This window comes from Erinaceus europaeus, chromosome 18 (genome assembly GCF_950295315.1).
Source record: "Erinaceus europaeus chromosome 18, mEriEur2.1, whole genome shotgun sequence".
NCBI lineage: Eukaryota > Metazoa > Chordata > Mammalia > Eulipotyphla > Erinaceidae > Erinaceus > Erinaceus europaeus.
Window position 1 is genome coordinate 35,773,432 of NC_080179.1, and position 20,650 is coordinate 35,794,081.

Here is a 20,650-nt window from a genome sequence, read left to right on the forward strand (position 1 = left end):
TTTGGACCCCCTTCTAAAAACAAAAATCTGTGGGCAGAAGGAGATTTGAAAAAGATTTGATGGCAAAATAACATCTCTTGTAGTAGAAAAGCTAAAATGTTGTAAACAGCTCAAAAGAAAAAACAAAAAGCCACAGAGAATTCCTTAGTAGTAAATTCCTAACAAAGAACTGGTAAAATGCACCTACCTGTATTTCAGAATTGTTATCAGCCTGTAGAAACTGAGGTGTTTCATCCATTCTGCCTTTTGTGAGTGTTAATACATTTAATGTTTCTCTCCATCAAGTTTTGTATTTCAGACATGCTTGTGTGAGTAGTAAGTGAATCATCTCTTCATTTCTTATGTCTACAGAACAGGAAGAGTAACACTCCGTAGAGAGCACAATTTACTCCACTTTGAAACTTAACATTTTTTTAGGAGGACTTGAAATTTAAATTGTAAACAAGTGTGAGCATGCATAGAGACTGCTGTCAATACAACTGTTACCAAAGTCACAAGGTGTTTCTTGTGAGATGATAATTACCTGCTAAGACTTTGAACTTCCATCCCTGAAGTGGCTATAGAAACGGAACTGCTTGAAGTCACCCTTGTTCTCTGAACCTCTTGCTTGATTGCATGAGTTAGAAACTAATCCACTTGTTTGTTTTTGTGCAGTCTTGAGTGGGTAGAGTGTGACATTATGGAAAGATACAAGCACGTTACAATGTTTGAGCTTTGCTGGGGAGTTGTATTTATGAAGCACACTAAGTGCTAAAACCGAGGCATCACTGTACTCAGATGACAGAACTATGAGTAAAGTGATATGAAATCTTAAAGCCACTGAATTGCTAGGTAATTTGATGTGACACATTAGGTATCTGAAGCCACCACCAAGAATACTGTGCATTACATATCTATACTACAAACAAGAAGAGGCTGATAGCCACAAGGCTTGTAGATGGTAGAGCTGAGAGTTGCATACAAGGGAGTCCAATTCAGAACTTCAGTCCTTTTTGCCCCATGTTCACCTCTAGGAGGCCATAGTGTGACCAGAAAGACATCCAGTTGAACTTGAAAGCCCATTAAACGTTAGTGTGAAATGACTGAGCTCTGTTGAAGAGAGATGAGATTATGTAGTCTGCTAAGTGCAGAGGCCTTCCTTGAAAATGAGGTATGTCTTGCAGTTAGAAACCGCTTATGATGAAATCCAGCTCTTCTTACTTTATGGGCTTTGGCATGGCCTTGCACAAGATAGTAAATATCTATTTGCAAATATATTTAGTAGCAAAATAATGATACACTGTTGAAAAAAAAAGCTATAAGGATTATGATTTTTGTATAACAGTTAAAAAAACTGTTGTGGAGAAATAAGAGCTACTGGTTCTTCCTGTACATCCACATTGTAACTCCCCACGAGTTTCAGATTCGCACTTACTGGGCATATCTTTGGCTTTTCCTTTACTTCTTTTTTATATTTATTTTTTCTTTTCTTTCTTCTCCTTCACCTTCACCTTCACTTCCTTCTCCTTCTCCTCCTCCTCCTCCTCCTCCTTCTTCTTCTTCTTCTTCTTTTTTAAATAACCCTGGTTCTTAAGACCATAATTTATTTATTTATGTATGTATGTATGCATGTATGTATTTATTTATTTATTTTGTCACCAAGAGTTCACTGCTCTGGGTTGTCTTTTTCAGGTAGACAAAAGGAGGAAGGAATGACACACCGTAGCACCAAAGCTCCCAATAGTGTGGTAAGGGCCAGAATAGGACATGGGCCACACACTGATGAGGCAGGAACACTACCCAGAGGGGCAATTTTGCCAACCTATGCCTATAGATGTATTAGAAGTGGGCTCACCTGGAGCCCTAGTCAGGGAATCCTGGGATTCCGACATAGACATGATGAGCCTAGACCTCTAACAGATATTTCTCTCCACTGTTGCTGGTCATCTCCATCAGGAATAACATCATAGGCCCACTTGTGGGCCTCTCTGGGACCTTGCCCTCAATGTGAAACAACAATGGTAGGTGCTGTCCCATTTTCCAAAGGGAGGCTGGGTCAACATACTCTGCTACTCCAGGAAGACTGGTCCTGAAATTAGTGCAGCCTGGAATGTTCCTAGCCATGACCACAGAATGGAAGCTCAGACATATAGGTATGCAGAGGTTACACAGGCTACCGTGCTGAATATGGGCCCCAGAATAATGGGGTTTATAGTTAATGGGGTTTAAAGTCAATGGCCTTTATATAATTTTCCCGTATTAGGGAACTACTCTCTTCTCTGATCCAGCTGTCTAGTCTTATTTTTCCAACTCTGAAAGAAGTATTTCTCGGGGTTCCAGGAAGATTGCGGACTGAGAAGCTGCTAGCAGCGTGTGCTCTGATCACATCTTCTGGAAACGGTACGATTTTCTGCCTTTAGCAGGCCAGTCAATAAGGGGTCCTAGTGGTGACACCAAAGAGGTGACTATAATTAAATTTGGGTTAAGAATTAGAGTAAAGGCAGCACGGACTAGCGGGCGGGCTGCTCCAGACTTCCCAGGCGGCGGCGGGCAAGGCGGGTGCGCCGGGCATTGTCCTCCGCACGGGAAGGCGGCTCCTCCCCCAGTTGCAGAGCGCTGCTGGGCGGCCGGCAGAGGACCTGGAGGGAGCACTATAGCTCAGGGGCTTTCTCTTGGGAGTCTCCAGGGACCACCGCTACCCTGAGGGTGGATCCAAAGACTTCTTGAGTATAGCTCTCATTGGATCAAAGGACTTGGAGCTAGTTTTCATTTTCGAGAAATCCTTTAAAAACGTCTGGAGGGGGGGGTTTCCCGGAAGATGGCGGACTGAGAAGGTGCTAACCGCTGAGCTCTGAACACATCCCCTGGAAACAGTAGGATTTTCTGCCTTTAGCAGGCCAGCCAATAAGGGGCCATAGCGGTGACACCAAGGAAGTGAATATAACTTAATTTGGGTTAAGAATTAGAGTAGGGGGAAAAATTCTTTTTTCTTCCTTTTAATTTTCAAGCATACCTCCTTTCCCACTCCCCCATAAGCAGTCCCTGGGGACCAGCTCCTAGCAGGATACCCCACACCACCAAACAGGGAGCTTTTTTGAATTCATTGATACACATTTGGGAATTTCCTTGCACTGCTCTTTAATTACAACTCTTTTTCTTATCTTCTCCCTTTTCTCTCTCTTGTCTCTCTCTCTCTCTCTTTTTTTCCTTTAATCTTGTCATACACTTCTTCCTTCTTCTTTGCCTTTCTGAATTTGTGAATTATTTTGGGGAAGAAATCTGACTCAGAGTGGACTCTCTATGTGTGTATCTCTGCTCTAGTTCCCTTTCCCCTCTTGTTACCCCTAGAATATACAGTGGATAGTAGATTTGCATAACTGTCTATTCTTGCTATCCTTTCTTTCTTTTCTCTTTCTTCACTGGGATTTGGTTACTATTTTTTAATGGGCTGGAGAAATTGTTTGGCTAACTGGTAATGATTAAAATACTTCAATACTTACTTCAGTTGCTACTGTAATTCCGGAGGTTGGTGAGTGCAATTGTCATAAAGGTATTTAGTACAGTGTTACTTTTACTCAGGACACAACAACTGAGGAACAACAGAGCATAAAAAAAAGAAACACATAAATAAAAAAATGGGTTGATCAAAAACAAATAAAACTGCTACTCCAATGAATGAAGACAAGAGCCCAGAAGAAACTACAAATCAGCCAGAAGTAACCATAGATAAGAAAAGTATGCAAGCAATAATAAACTTATTAATCACAAAAATGAAAACAACATTAGAGGAAAGGAACGGCAGTATTAGGGAAACAACAGTTGAGACCCCCAAGGAAAATGCTGATTATCTTGAGGTAATTAGAGAACTGAAAGCTGAAATAGCTGTAATGAAGAAAGAAGCTGAGGCAAGGGAAAGCAGACTAACAGAAGCAGAAAACAGAATTAGTCAGACAGAGGATGAGTTAGAGAAAACAAAGAAAGAGATGAAAGAGCATAAAAAGAGATAGAGAGACACTGAAAACAACAACAGAGACATATGGGATGATCTCAAAAGAAGTAACATTCGTATAATTGGCCTGCCAGAGGAAGAAAGAGAGGAAGGGGAAGCAAACATTCTAGAGGAAATAATACAAGAAAACTTCCCAGACCTGAATAACAGAAAGGATATCAAGGTTCAAGAGGCCCAGAGAGTACCAAACAGAATCAACCCAGTCCTGAAGACACTAAGACACATCATAGTCACAATGAGAAGAAGTAAGGATAAAGAAAGGATCCTAAAGGCTGCAAGAGAGAAACAAAAAGTCACATACAAGGGAAAACCCATAAGATTATCTGCAGACTTCTCCACTCAAACTCTAAAAGCCAGAAGGGAGTGGCAAGATATCTATCGAGCCCTGAATGAAAAAGAGTTTCAACCAAGGATAATATATCCTGCTAGACTTTCATTCAAACTAAATGGAGGGATCAAAACCTTCTTAGATAAACAACAGTTAAAGGAGGCAACCATCACCAAGCCGGCCCTGAAAGAGGTACTAAAAGACCTCTTATAAACAAGAGCATCACTATAATACTTGCAATATATCAGAGCAAACAAATTTTTTTTTTAGAATAATGGCACTACAATACATTAAATCCATAATATCAATAAATGTCAATGGCTTAAACTCACCCATAAAAAGGCACAGGGTGGGGGGATGGATCAGAAAACATAACCCAGCCATATGCTGCTTACAAGAATCCCATCTGTCACAACAAGATAAACACAGACTTAAAGTGAAAGGATGGAAAACTATCATACCGGCTAACGGACCACAAAACAGGGCAGGAACAGCCATTCTCATCTCAGACACGATAGATTTTAAATTAAATAAAGTAATAAAAGATAGGCAAGGACATTACATAGTGATTAGAGGATCAATCAGCCAAGAAGACTTAACAATTATTAACATCTATGCACCCAACGAGGGACCATCTAAATACATTAAGCATCTACTGAAAGAATTTCAAAAATACATCAATAGTAATACAATAATAGTGGGCGACTTCAATACCCCACTCTCACACTTAGATCAACAAAGCAGAGAACCGATAAAGATACAAGAGAATTGAATGAAGAGATCGACAGACTAGACCTCTTGGACATTTTCAGACTCCTCCACCCCAAAAAACTGGAATACACCTTCTTTTCAAATCCACATAACACATACTCAAGGATAGACCACATGTTAGGCCACAAAGACAGCATCAATAAATTCAAGAGCATTGAAATCATCCCAAGTATCTTCTCAGACCACAGTGGAGTAAAACTAACATTTAACAACAAACAGAAAATTATTAAAAGACACAGAATTTGGAAACTAAACAACATGCTCCTTAAGAACCACTGGGTCAGAGACTCACTCAAACAGGAAATTCAAATGTTCCTGGAAACAAATGAAAATGAAGACACAACCTATCAAAATATTTGGGACATAGCTAAAGCAGTACTGAGAGGGAAACTTATAGCCATACAATCACATATTAAACACCAAGAAGAAGCTCAAATGAACGACCTTACTGCACAACTCAAGGACTTAGAGGAAGAGGAACAAAGGAACCCTAAAGCAACCAGAAGGTCAGAAATCACTAAAGTTCGAGCAGAAATAAACAACATCAAAAATAAAAGAACCATACAAAAGATCAATGAAGCCAAATGTTGGTTCTTTGAAAGAATAAACAAAATTGACAAACCCCTAGCCAGACTCACCAAACAAAAAAGAGAGAAGACTCAAATTAATAGAATTGTAAACGATGGAGGAGATATCACAACTGACACCACAGAAATCCAGAGAATCCTGCGAGACTTCTATAAAGAACTATATGCCACCAAGCTAGAGAATCTGCAAGAAATGGAACAATTCCTAGAAACCTATGCACTTCCAAAACTGAACCAAGAAGAACTACAAAATCTAAATGCACCAATCACAGACAAAGAAATTGAAACCGTTATTAAGAATCTCCCCAACAACAAAAGTACTGGACCAGATGGCTTCACAAACGAATTCTACAAAACTTTCAGGAAACAGTTAATACCCATACTTCTTAAGCTATTCCATAAGATTGAAGAAACAGGAATACTCCCTTACACCTTTTATGAAGCCAACATCACCTTGATACCAAAAGCTGATAGGGACAAAACAAAAAAGGAAAACTACAGACCAATATCTCTGATGAACATAGATGCCAAAATATTAAACAAGATCTTGGCCAAGCGGATACAGAAACACATCAAAAAGATTGTTCATCATGACCAAGTGGGATTCATCCCAGGAACGCAAGGCTGGTTCAACATCCGTAAGTCAATCAATGTCATTCACCACATCAATAAAAGCAAAGCCAAAAACCACATGATTAATAGATGCAGAGAAAGCCTTTGACAAAATTCAACACCCGTTCATGCCCAAAACTCTACAAAAAATGGGAATAGATGGGAAATTCCTCAAGATAGTGGAGTCTATATATAGCAAACCTACAGCCAACATCATACTCAATGGACAGAAGCTGAAAGCCTTCCCCCTCAGATCGGGGACTAGACTGGGCTGTCCACTGTCACCGTTACTCTTCAACATAGTATTGGAAGTTCTTGCCATAGCAATCAGGCAAGAGAAATAAATCAAAGGAATACAGATTGGAAGGGAAGAAGTCAAGCTCTCACTATTTGCAGATGATATGATAGTATACATAGAAAGACCTAAAGAATCCAGCAGAAAATTACTGGAAGTTATTAGGCAATATAGCAAGGTATCAGGCTACAAAATCAATGTACAAAAATCAGTGGCATTTCTTTATGCAAACACTAAATCTGAAGAAGAAGACATCCAGAAATCACTCCCATTTACTGTTTCAGCAAAATCAATCAAATACCTAGGAATCAAGTTGACCAAAGAAGTGAAAGACTTTTATGCTGAAAACTATGAGTCGCTACTCAAGGAAATAGAAACTGATACCAAGAAATGGAAAGATATCCCATGCTCATGGATTGGAAGAATAAATATCATCAAAATGAATATTCTCCCCAGAGCTATATACAAATTTAATGCAATACCCATCAAAGTTCCACCAAGCTTCTTTAAGAGACTAGAAAAAACACTACAATCATTTATCTGGAACATGAAAACACCTAAAATTGCCAAAACCATCTTAAGGAAAAGAAACAGAAATGGAGGCATCACACTCCCAGACCTTAAACTATATTATAAAGCCATCATCATCAAAACAGCATGGTACTGGAACAAAAATAGGCACACAGACCAGTGGAACAGAATTGAAAGCCCAGAAGTAAATCACAACACCCATGGGCATCTAATCTTTGATAAGGGGGCCCAAAAGATTAAATGGAAAAAGGAGGCTCTCTTCAATAAATGGTGCTGGGAAAACTGGGTTGAAACATGCAGAAGAATGAAATTGAACCACTTTATCTCACCTGAAAGAAAAATCAACTCCAAATGGATCAAAGACCTAGATGTCAGACCAGAAACAATCAAATACTTAGAGGAAAACATTGGTAAAACACTTTCCCACATACACCTCAAGGACATCTTTGATGAATCAAACCCAATTGCAAGCAAGACTAAAGCAGAAACAAACCAATGGGACTACATCAAGTTGAAAAGCTTCTGCACATACAAAGAAACTATTAAACAAACAGAGAGATCCCTCACAGAATGGTAGAAGATCTTCACATGCTAGACATCAGACAAGAAACTCATCACCAAAATATATAAAGAGCTCAGCAAACTTAGCACCAAAAAAGCAAATGACCCCATCGAAAATGGGCAGAAGATATGAACAAAACATTCACCTCAGAGGAGATCCAGAAGGCTAACAAACATATGAAAAACTGCTCTAGGTCACTGATTGTCAGAGAAATGCAAATTAAGACAACACTAAGATACCACCTCACTCCTGTAAGAATGGCATACATCAAAAAGGACAGCAGCAACAAATGCTGGAGAGGATGTGGGGACCAAGGAACCCTTTTGCATTGCTGGAGGGAATGTAAATTGGTCTAGCCTCTGTGGAGAGCAGTCTGGAAAACTATCACAAGGATAGACATGGACCTTCCATATATCCAGTAATTCCTCTCCTGGGGTTATACCCCAAGGACTCCATAACACCCAACCAAAAAGAGGTATGTACTCCTATGTTCATAGCAGCACAATTCATAATAGCTAAAACCTGGAAGCAACCCAGGTGGCCAACAACAGATGAGTGGCTGAGAAAGCTGTGGTATATATACACAATGGAATACTATGCAGCTATCAAGAACAATGAACCCACCTTCTCTGACCCATCTTGGACAGAGCTAGAAGAAAATATGTTAAGTGAACTAAGTCAGAAAATTAAAGATGAGTATGGGATGATCCCACTCATTAACAAAAGTTGACTAAGAAGATCTGAAAGGGAAAGTAAAAGCAGGACAGGATCAAATTGTAAGTAGGGCACCAAAGTAAAAACCCAGTGGTGAGGGGTAGACATGCAGCTTCCTGGGCCAGTAGGGGGTGGGAGTGGGTGGGAGGGATGGGTCCCTGTCCTTTGGTGGTGGGAATGGTGTTTATGTACACTCCTAGCAAAATGTAGACATATAAATCAGTAGTTAATTAATATGAGAGGGGGAAAATCAATTGTACGTCTCAAAGTTTCTCAAAGCACAATCTGAATCTTTTTAATATATAGGCTGTGTATTTGATATGCGGACTCTCTCAGAAGCCTAGACCAAGCAGATTAGAAGCATCCAATAGTACAGCTATATACAAGATACTGGATACTGTACAGCAAACCATAACAAAAGGACTTTTCAAAGTTAACCCAATTAACAAATAATGTGATGATAACATTAACTATCAATTGTCTTTTTGAACCCTAAGACAGCAGGAACCTCACATCTCCACTATAGAGCCTCTACTTCCCCCAGTCCTGGACCCCTTGGATAGGGCCCACTTTCCCGTATGCATCTCCCAATCCAAACCAAATAATATTGCATCCGCCGATCATAACCTAAGCAACGCAACGATTGCCACCTCAACATGCTTCACCTCAGACTGTGTCCAAAGACTTCACGTGTGGAATGACAACCCTTCAGCTTCATTACTCGGGTGAGACCTTTCCTTTTATAGTACACTCTAATTTCATCTCAGGTAGTTCACTTTGTAACAAAGTCCCATAACCTAGATATACACCAGTTTCTGTGAGAGAGAGCTTATGTTCACACATACCCATAAACTACTGCAAAATATATACCTGAAAGCAGTACACTAGAGTTTGCAGTGAGTACCTCCCTGACACTGCCTCTCCACTATTCCAAGCTTGGGATCCATGATTGCTCAACAAATTGTTTGGCTTCGTATGTTAACTCTCTTTTCAATCACCAGGTTCCAGATGCCACCAGGATGCTGGCCAGGCTTTCTTGGATTGAAGACCCTACCAATGTGTCCTGGAGCTCAGCTTCCCTAGAGACACACCTTACTAGGGAAAGACAGAGGCAGACTGGGAGTATGGACCGACCAGTCAACGCCCATGTTCAGCGGGGAAGCAATTACAGAAACCAGACCTTCTACCTTCTGCAACCCTCAATGACCCTGGGTCCATGCTCCCAGAGGGCTAGAGAATGGGAAAGCTATCATGGGAGGGGGTGGGTTATGGAGATTGGGTGGTGGGAATTGTGTGGAATTGTACCCCTCCTACCTTATGTTTTTGTTCATTAGTCCTTTCTTAAATAAAAAATTTTTAAAAAGTAGTATTTCTCCCCAGAAAATACTTGTAGTTGAACTACATGTTAACTGCTGGGCTTAGGCAAAAATTGGCAAAGACATGGGCCCCTCAGAATATAACTAAAATAGACCTACTAGCCTTTTCCAAAATGGAGACCACAAATCTCATATGCTATGCTTTTACCTTTAGCTTCCTGATGATTTATTTTTCCCTTTTTGTTGCCCTTGTTGTTTTCTATTGTTGTAGTTATTTTATTGTTGCTGATGTCATCGTTGTTAGGACAGAAATGGAGAGAGGAGGGGAAGACAGAGAGGGGGAGAGAAAGATAGACACCTGCAGAACTGCTTCACCACCTGTGAAGCGACTCCCCTGCAGGTGGGTAGCCGGGGGCTCAAAACAGGATCCTTATGTTGGTCCTTGAGCTTTGTGCCACATGTGCTTAACCCGCTGCGCTACCACCGACTCCCAGCTTCCTGAACAATTTTAAAATTAAACAATTTGTCCTGCTTTATATCTTAGTGCTTTTCAGCCACTAAGTTGCAGATGCTACCATAATGCCAATCTGACTTACCTGGGCAGAAAAACAAATCAATGTTTCCTCGAACCCCACCTCCCCAGAGCCCTGTCCCACTAGGGAAATATAGAAACAGGTGTGGGGGGGTATGGATCCACCTGCCAACACTTAAGTTCAGTGGAGAAGCAATTACAGAAGCCAGAACTCCCAACTTCTGCAGCCCATAAAGAATTTGGGTCCATACTCCCAGAAGGATAAAGAATAGGGAAGCTTCCAAGGCATGGGATGGAATGCAGAACTCTGGTAGTGGGAACTGTGTGGAATAGTGCCCCTGTTATCCTACAGTATTATTGATCATAAATAATTAAATCAATAATAAAGAAGTAGTTTCAATCCTCTTCCATATAGGATACTACAGTCACTATCAAAATATCAAAGGCCTTTTCATCTTCCCCACCCAGAACTGCAGCCCTGTCCTCTCCCAGCTCCCTTTGCTAACTTCCTTTCTGTCATCCAGTCCATAGTTTTGTCTCCAATGAACCAGCTTGTTTTCCTTACTTTGTTTGTTGACCCCTCTGGGTGAGTTCTTCCTCTATTTCCCTCTTGTATACATGCTTTCAGTATTTCTTACATAGCTGACTTGCCAGTCATGCGCTCCCTTAGCTGTTTGGGCACTTAAATTTTCCCTGCCATTTACTTTTCAGTCAGGAGTTTTAGCTCAAATGGATAGATTATCTGTTTAATGATATTCAGGTGCAATAAGGGTTAATCCAAAGAGTCCTTTACACATTAAAAAGAACAGCTTATCTGTTTAGTGATATTCAGGTGCAACTGAGGGTTAACCCTATGGGCCCTTTGCAGTTTCAAAGAACAGCTCAGCCAACTGTGGATGTCTAACTGTTAATAGCAGGAGAGGCAGTTTTGTTCCCAGAGTTCCTGGCCTCCTCTCTCTCCTCTGATATAAAGGAAAAAATTATCCTGAAAGCTGCTTTGAAAATGTTCTCTATCCCAAAAGGTGCCACTAGGACTTCATTTACGATCTGTGACACCTCCCCCACCCCACCCCCACTCACACACACTCATACACAGCTCTCATACTGTCTGAGTAGCAGATGGATTGGGACAGGTAAGAGCCCATGACCTATGACCAGCTTCTCTGACACTGTGGGTACCTGGCATAACTCTCCCATGTTGCCATCATCTCCTGGCATGTTTTAGTGTTTAATGAACTTAAAATGGTCACTACTAGTATTTGTGTGAGGGAGAACGAGGAAGAGGGAGGAGGAGAGAAGAGAGAGGATCCCACTATTCTTGCTTCTGGCAGGGTGGTTTCAGTCCATTTGGGTTGCAGCTGCTGTAAGAGCATTTCTCTGCGCCATGTGTTGACCCCTGGGGCAGAGACTCACAGAGTGAAGTGTGTAACTGCATGGTGTTCTGAATAAGCATTTGATTCACTTTTTCAGGAAATGGCAGGAAAGTGGGACTCTGAATCAAGAGAGTTGGAGAAAGGGAATACAGGTGGCTAGAGCATGTGCTTGGTATTCATCTGCAGCTACTACTGCCTCCAGTATCAACTGAGCCTTAAGCCAAAGGGGGTTCAGCATGGCCATATACAAAGATCCTGGGCCGGGCACTGGGTGGTGGTGCACATGGACCCGCACTGGATCCCCTGGTCCCCACCTGCAGGGGGAAAGCATCAGGAGGGGTAAAACAGGGCTGCAGGGCTCTCTCTCTCTCTCTCTCTCTCTCTCTCTCTGTCTCTGTGCCTCTACCTCCCCCTTCTCTCTTAATTTCTAGCTGTCTCTATCCAGTAAATAAATATAATAAAAATCATTTAAAAAAGATTTAGAGATCCTGGGACCACCACCTCCTATAGACTCAACAACACTGCTACTGATGGAAAAATTCTGTCTGGAATAGCCTGAGGGTAATCTAAACAGCTTCTCCACAGAAGGGACACAAGGAGCACATAGAGCTGACCTGGTGAGTCAGAGATGCAGCCTCCCTAAGAAACATCACACCTCACACTGACCCAGTCCTAGTCCCATGTCAGCTGAGCACATAATCCTATCTTTTTTTCTTCCTTCCTTCCTCTCTTTCTTTCTTTCTTTCTTTCTTTCTTTCTTTCTTTCTTTCTTCCTTTCTTTCTACCAGAGCACTATTTAGCTCTGGCTTACGGTGGTATGGAGGATTGAACCTGGGACTTTGGAGCCTCAGGCATGAGAGTCTGTTTGCATGACCATTATGCTATCTACCCTCTGCCCCTGTCTATTACTTTTCAGTCCTTTCTCTAAATTTAAAAAAAGAAGAAGAAGAAAACAAAGGAAAGTAAGTGAAGTAAAACTCAGAGTTAACTTAAACTCCCTAACTTGAGGCCAGACCCAGAGACCTAATACTGATTTGGATACAATAAATAACAATGCTTTAACAGTTGGGAGAAAGTCAGGCTATGTATCCACCTGCCCATGTTCAGTGGAGAAGCAATTATAGAAGCCAGATGTTCCACCTTCTGTACCCCACAATGATCCTGGGTCCATACTCCCAGAAGGATAAACAATAGAGAAGCTAACAGGGGAGGGGATTGGATATAGAGTTCTGGGAGTGGGAATTGTGTGGAAATGTACCCCTCCTACTCTTTGTCTTGTGAATATTTCTATTTTATAAATAAAAATAAAAAATAAAACACCCCCCCACAAAAAACAACAACACCAACAAAACACCACAGACTTTATATAAGGAAAAAAAAAAAGCACAAAAGTGGCTCCAGGGGCCTCTCCAGTACTTGAGTGCACACCCCAGTGACACACCGAAGTAAAGAGGCTGGTGCTTCACAGGAGCCCTGGGGAAGCACCTGATCAAACTGTCTCTTTGGGGAGCAGGCAGGCAGGCCTGGACAGTGAGCCTGTTTTGTCACACATAAGACTCACCAGTTCCTACTGCAGGGAGCATTGGTGCTGTGGTACCTTTCCCTTTCTTTCTGTCTGTTTGCCTCTGTGTTTCTCTCTGGAAAAGCTAGCCCAGCGTGAGGAAGCTTTATGTGGTCACCTATCTGCCACCTCTACAGGAGAGAGAGAAAGACAGAGAGAGAGAGAGAGAGGGAGAGAGAGAGAGAGAGAGATCTGGCATATTAATGTAGGAACCTCATGCTTGCACGTTCAGAGCTCGAATGCTGGGTCAATTCATAACTTGATTCAGGTCCCATTCAAAGATCCAATCCCAGGCAGTCCACAGACATCCATCAAACCAAAACTTTCCCCGCCATTTCTCTGGCTACATCACGTAATCCCAGTCTTAGCTCAAAGCCATATCTGGGTGAGGAAACTGATGACTGCTTCACTTACTCACTCACTTCTGTATTTGCTTACTTATTTTTGTTGGAACTGGGACTCCACAAACACACAATCCCATCACCTTTGTATTCAGATAGATAAATAGACAGACAGATAGATAGATAGATAGATAGATAGATAGATAGATAGATAGATATGTGATAGATTGGTAGATGCATGGATGCATAGGTGGATTCATAGATGGCTGGAGGGAAGGACAGACAGAGAGACAGATGATATATTATGGGAGCTTGCTTTGTTGCCTTAATACTTACCACAGTGAGCTGGGCCTGTTCCTGGCAGGCACTTCCCTCAGGGATAGTTGAATTGTGCAGCTTTGATTGGGCACTAGCTGGCTGGCAGTTGGCAGGAGAGCTCTGCCCTCTGCTGGATCTGGGGGAAGACTGCCTCCACACTGTGTGCTAAGGAGTCAGTCACATCATAGATCTGCAGGGCGAATGTCTCCACACTGTGTGCTAAGGAGTCATGTCATGGATCTGTGGGGAAAAAGTCTCCACACTGTGTGCTAAGGAGTCAGAACATGGATCTGCAGGGAGACTACCTCCACACTGTGTACTATGGAGTCAGATCATGGATCTGCAGGGAGAATGTCTCCACACTGTGTGCTAAGGGCTCAAGGATGATTGTCAAGTCTGTAGTTTTTTTTCTAATAACAGTTATCTGAAAATCATGATCTGCTTGCTCATTTAAGTCTAATGTATCAGGACCTATATCCCTTAAATGACATCTGGATTCTTAAGAAATGTTCAGCTATCCAGGGAAACTGTGTTCCCTCTTTGCTCCATATGCAGGGCTGCCCCTTCTAGAACCAATACTGCATGTCTAACATCTTTTAAAAATTGTATTGGGGGAGTCAGGCAGTAGCGCAGGTGGAGCAAAGCACAAGGACCAGCGTAAGGATCCTGGTTGGAGCCCGTGCCTCCTCTCTTGCAGGGGAGTCGCTTCACAAGCGGTGAAGCAGGTCTGCAGGTGTCTGTCTTTCTCTCCCCCTCTCTGTCTTCCCCACCTCTTTCAATTTCTCTCTGCCCTGTCTCTGTCCAACAACAACATCAATAATAACTACAACAATAAAAAAGGGCAACAAAAAAGAGAATAAATAAATATAAAAAATTATATTGGGAGTTAAGGGCTTCCAGTCTCATCCTTAACACATGCACATGGCCACTCACCTTGCTTTACTGGTGTGTGGGAGACACATCAGGAACCCAGTGTCCTTTCATTCTGTCCCTTCCCTTCTTCCCCAGAGTCCTTTGCTCTGGTGAATATGCCATGAACATATTTTAAGTACCCACACACTGTGTTGTGACAGCGACAATTTTCAGAGCTATTGTCAGGCTACATGGGAGTATTTATAAGTTAATTCTGTATGACACTAAATCTGATTCAGTATCTTTGTCTGTAAAATTCAATACCTTAAAAGGTTGCTCTTAAGTGGGAATGAGTTAATAGTTTCTGTGAGAACCCTTGACTGCAGCCACTAAATGTGAGAATATAGTTCCCAGATCAAATTGATGGGTTTATGGTCAACAATATTTATACACCTTTCCCATATTTGAGAGATACTCTTTTTTCCTGATCCAACTTCCAGCCCTTTTTGCAGCCATGACATCATTACCCCAGACAACAACTTTGGTCCACCTGCATATTAGAGGTCAGGCTCAGGAAAACTAGTATAGTCATGGATCCTCTAGAATATAACTAATATAGGCCTAGTATCTATCTCCAAAATGGAGACCCCAAATCTTCATCTGCAATATTCCAGCCTTTAGGTTCATATTTTATCAATAATTTGTTTGGCTTTATATGTTAACTCTTTTTTCACCCACCAGGTTCCATATGCTGCCATGATGCCAACCTGACTTCCCGAATGATGACTCCACGAATATGTCATGGAGCCCCGCTTCCCCAGAGCCCTGGCCCACTAGGGAAAGAGAGAGACAGGCTGGGAGTATGGATCTATCTGTCAGTTCCCATGTTCAGTGGGGAAGCAATTACAGAAGCCAGACCTTCTACCTTCTTCACCCCCTAATGACCCTGGGCCCATACTCCCAGAGGAATAAAGAATAGGAAAGCTATCAGGGGAGGGGGATGGGATACGAAGTTCTAGTGGAAGGAATTGTGTGGAGTTGTAGCCCTCTTATCCTATGTTTTTTTGTCAGTGTTTCCTTTTATAAATAAAAATTAAAAAATAAAAAAGCTGTGCTAAGGGTGTCTTCAGAGTAAGCACTAGGAGCTGATAGTCCTCTGTTCCTCTCTTGTAGAACTTATGCTGTGCTCTTAGTGTTTGCCCTACACTTAACACACAATGAACATTCCAAAGAACGGATCATCAAACAGTCCATCAAACAATGTGGTAAAAAATGAAGTGTGAATAAGCACGACAATTTGTGTGGTCACATACTTCATGCTCCAACAGAAAAACAGAATCTGGGTTAGCATGACATTCTGTGGGAGGAGAGCTCTGTCTCTCAATCACTCTTCCACCTCCAGTACCAGGCAGGTAGTAGGTGTTCAGTAAATATCTGAGACCCAGTGAACCAGTGCACAGACTTCACGTCCTCATGACTTTGCCCACAGTGGCTATCTTAAGGGCATAAGAAACCCTTAATTGTTCCAGGACTCCTTCGGCTTCTGAGTTAATGTTTGCAAAAAGCTTTGAACTCCGTAGGAAAGAGATTGGTGTTTTTGTTGGCACTGTGTCATGTTTGCAGTGGCCCCATGAATCACGCCTCCTCTTCTTCCTCCAGCTGCTGGGGCTGTGCCCTCCCCCAGCTCTGTGGAGAGCCGGCATCTCCCAGAGGGCGGCTACAGTGCTCCAGTGTCTCTAACAGGAGAGGCAGGGACAGAGAGAAATTCCAGGGAGGTTTTCATGATGTCTCTCAAGAAACCCTGGGGTAAGGAAATTTGATTTGATTCTAATGACTTGGAGTGACTAGTGTCCAGGAGGGATGTTGGTTCTTTGTCAGCCAGGCAAGTAGCTTTGGGACAGACAGACTAGTCTGTCTGAACACCTCACACCCAACCCTGGAGTGCCAGTAGAGGGAACCACGTAGGCAACCAGTGATAGTGCAGTCCACCTTTAAGCAGTGTATGGCTTCACACACAATGCAGACATTTCTGGACACACACACACACACACACACACACACACACACACACACATATGTCTTGTTAGAAGGAACTTGTAAGACAACTCATATCTCTTTTTATATAAGGAGAATCTGAACTATTATGCTTTACTCCCTCATCATTTTTTTTAATTAATTGATTTTATAAATGCTCAATAAGACCATAAAGGGTTCTGTGTCTGAAGTAATCAGAAATAGCAATGTTTACCATTGTGGCTTATGCTGTAAAAATTGCCTTTATTTTTAGGAACTCAGTAGCTTTAAAGAGTTCCAATGTGATTTGGGAAACAAGGGTCACTTTCTGTTAAGAGTGACTGTCCATTATTAACACATTTGGGGAAAATGATTGTTTCTTTTTGAGGCTGTGGCATGTTAACCATCAGCTGACGATCATAGTGAGTTTTCCCGACAACGGCAGAGCTGGTTGCAAATGCAAGTCTAACCGGAATACCTGTCCCTGGGCAATTTCACCTGAGAAGCCAGAAAAGGCTCTGCTCCCACAACTTTGAGGTGACTTTTCCAGATCGAATCATAAACTTGTCTCTGGGAGCTGGCAGTAGTTTTCCATGATCCACATTCACGTGTTAGTGACTGCACACGCAACTGGCTTGTTCTCTCTGTAAGTTGTTTCTAGAGGCTGGAGTGGGTCTGGTGTTACAGGAACAAGGTGATTTGTGGCTCTCTGGTACAAATGCTAGCACACAGGCAAAGTCTGTGCTGCCTCAGAATAAAAATTAGTCTGACTGTAGCTGAGCATCCTTAAGCAAGTATATCATGTGCTTTGTTCAAACAAATATGGGGTGGAACTTTCCTCCAATTAAATTGTAGTCAAATTTCACTTTAATCTGAACACAAAAAGCCAGAGGTGGATGTGGAACATTGGTATCAGTGCCACTGTAAAAGTCTGTTAAAATGAATTTTCTTACACTATTCACATAAAGAATCACAGGTAGCCAAGTAGAGAAATCTACGTTCTAAATGAAAATAGACTTTACTTTTGCATGGGACCAAGTAGTTTTTTTTGTTATATGACTTCACCCTTTGGACAAAGCATAGGGCAATTGCTCTTTTCCTCCCTCTCTCTCTCTCTCTCCTCCTCTTTCTCTTTTCCCTCCTCAACTCCTCCCTCTCTTTCTCTCTCTCCCCCTCTCTATTTCACATTCTTAGGTATTGATCCTGAGATAAGGAGGCAGGAGCACAGATTGGGGAGGAGAGGCATTTCTTGCAGGAAGGCTTGTCTCTGATGGGGCAGATACTCCTGAGGCTGCAGACATCTGTGCAGAGAATAATTGGTTCAAGATGATGCAAATCTGTAATGATTCATTATTAACTGAGAATAAATAGCAGTCCCCAAAGTCGAGATTCTATTTTCTTAGGATAATGTTTTCTTTTTCTTCCTGTTCACAGTTTTGCTTGATATTAAGTCAGGTATAAGACACATAGACCAAATTGAAGGGGACAGATTAGATATAGTATGACTCTGAAAAAATCGAGAAATGCAACCATCTAGTTAAATATGACATTTGTCTATTCCTTTATTCTTTTATGGTTAGCCACAGACATCCAATCTGTGTCTTGATTTCTTTGACTGTCTTCTATTAGAGTAAGAGATTTTGCACAACTAAGGAAGTCAATGCTTAAACATTTTCCAGCAAATTGAGAATGCATTTCTCTTGTCATGCCATGGTCTGCCATTTCAATGAGCTATCTAAAATAATGTATATATACTTTTATCATTATAGGAACATTGCACTCATAGTTTTCAAAGGAAAGATAAATAGGTAAAGTAGCCATGAAAATTTTGCAAAGTGAGAACTGCATAGCTTTGTCCTCAACAATAACAGTTAACACTAATGTAGTCATTTCTGTATGCCCACACTGTTGTGCATGCTTTTTTAAAATTTGTATTTGTTATTAATAGTTTGTTACAAGATTATAAGATTGCAATGCATAGTTCCACACCCATCATCAAAGTTCTGTGTCCCCACCCTCTGAGCTCCCTAAGAGAATCACCAGAGTTCTTACAAGTCTTACAAACACTTTGCTTGCTTTTGTTTTGTTTGGATTTTGTTTGTTTGTTTTTGTCTAGTTCATATAATTCAAATCTCTAGATTCCAAATATGAGTGAAATCATCTGGTAGTTGTCTTCTATTATTTCATTAAGTATCAGCACCTCCAGTTCCATCTATCTTGTTCCTAAGGACACATGTTTTTCATTTCAGGGTAGTATTCTATGGAGTATACATCCATCCCATAACTTCTTTAGCCAGTGATCTGTTGATGGGCATCTAGGCTGCTTCCACTCTCTGGTTGTTGTGAATATTGTGCATGCCTTTGTTAAACTAGTTCAGTCTTCAAAACAATTTATGAGGGTATGATGTTGGTTTGCCTGTTTCACAGATAAGGAAAGTGAGTTATAGGGTTACAATTAGTATCCACTCTTAGGTTGTAGAAATAGAATTAAAAGTATGTAGAACAAGTACTCCCAAGTAGAATTTTTCGTTAGTCTACTGGGTTAAGTAGTAGCAGATAAAGTTGAGACATATAGGTCTTAGAATATACACAGTGGCATTTTATGCACTTGCCCTGGCTTTGAGCCCCAGCACCACATGGTAGCACCACAGCAGTGAGGGAAGCTTCATCTACAGTGTATCAGTGATGTGGTGTTTCTACCTCTCCATCTCATAACTCTCTTCTCAGCATAGAAAGGATAAAAAAGATGGATTGGAAGTGGTATGGCACATGTTCTATATCATGATCCTGAAAAAGAGAAGAGCAGAGCTATTATTGTAATGAAATGACAGAAGGTAGACAGACTGGGTATAAAGGAGACTACAGAAAGATTTACCATGCCCCCAAACACTATATAGCACCAACATCACCTATGGCTACATTTTTATGCTTCTTTGGGGAGATTGGTTATCTCAATAAAAAATAGCTTTGTATCTATCCCTCAACAAAAAATTTAACAATTTTATTCCAAACATATCAAAGGATTAAATCTAAATAATGAAACCAAAATAACTTAGAAGAAGTATAGATGAATATTCATTTTCCCTTTGGATGGAAAAGCCTTGTTTCAAGTTAAAAGCAAATAATGAAATCAGAGAGGGAAAAAGTGATAGGTAGCCATTGAAGAACTTCTGGGTTAAAGAGATTAAACAAGGAATTCATACTTTAGGAAACCCGCAAAGCAGAGGACAGGGGTACTTTACAATATATGAAATATACTTATTCTGTTTTGGAATGCAGAAAAGGCAAGTTTTCAAAAATCCAAATCAGAACAAAATTAGCACAGAGCACATATGCTTTACCTGGTAATCATAAGCATTACTAAGTGCCATGGACTCAGCAAAGTGATAAAAAACACCAGGGTTTTCAAACTAATATATATTTTAATTATCTTATTTATGTATTATTTAAGAATTATTACATTTTTATTATTTATTGAATAGAGACAGCCAGCAATCAAGAGGGAAGGGGTGATTGAGAGGGAGAGATTCAGAGAGATACCTGCAGCACTGCTTCCAGCTTGCAAAGCTTTCCTCCTGCAGGTGGGAACTGGGGGCTTGAACCCGGGTCCTTGCGCATTGTATGTAATATGTGCGCTCAACCAAGTGCGCCACCACCCAGCCCCTCAAACCAATATTTTTTTACATGAAGACTTATCCTAAGAAAATATAAAGATTTGTGTTTAATTTTTTACAAGAAACAAAGAAGCAAGTAAACCTTTGGTACAATTGGATTAGTTGCTAATAACTGGAAGACTAGCACACTACAATTACATCGAGTTGTAAGTGGTTCTCATTGAAGAAAGAAAAAGGTCATCAGAGAGCAAGTTGAGGGTAACAAGAAAGGATACGAGATGTCTTCTGCACAATTGTCCCATTTAGCTAAAATTAGAGTGAGGACAAAAGACTAGAAGAGTA

General features: G+C 41.1%; 2 protein-coding genes across 3 annotated transcripts in view; both read left to right on the forward strand.

The window, feature by feature from the left end:
* The window catches only part of ACVR1C (activin A receptor type 1C), a 133,848-nt gene extending 117,806 nt beyond the window's left edge, over window positions 1–16,042 (forward strand). Inside the window, exon 9 of the mRNA XM_060177905.1 lies at window positions 15,855–16,042. Within this exon, the coding sequence (XP_060033888.1) occupies window positions 15,855–15,902 (48 nt within the window). The 3' untranslated portion in view covers window positions 15,903–16,042. The remainder of the gene's footprint in view (window positions 1–15,854) is intronic.
* Window positions 16,043–16,350: 308 nt separating this feature from the next.
* The window catches only part of CYTIP (cytohesin 1 interacting protein), a 76,195-nt gene continuing 71,895 nt past the window's right edge, over window positions 16,351–20,650 (forward strand). For both annotated transcript variants that reach the window (XM_060177907.1, XM_016188648.2), the window contains exon 1: window positions 16,351–16,487. The gene's annotated coding sequence lies outside the window, so the exon portion shown is untranslated. The remainder of the gene's footprint in view (window positions 16,488–20,650) is intronic.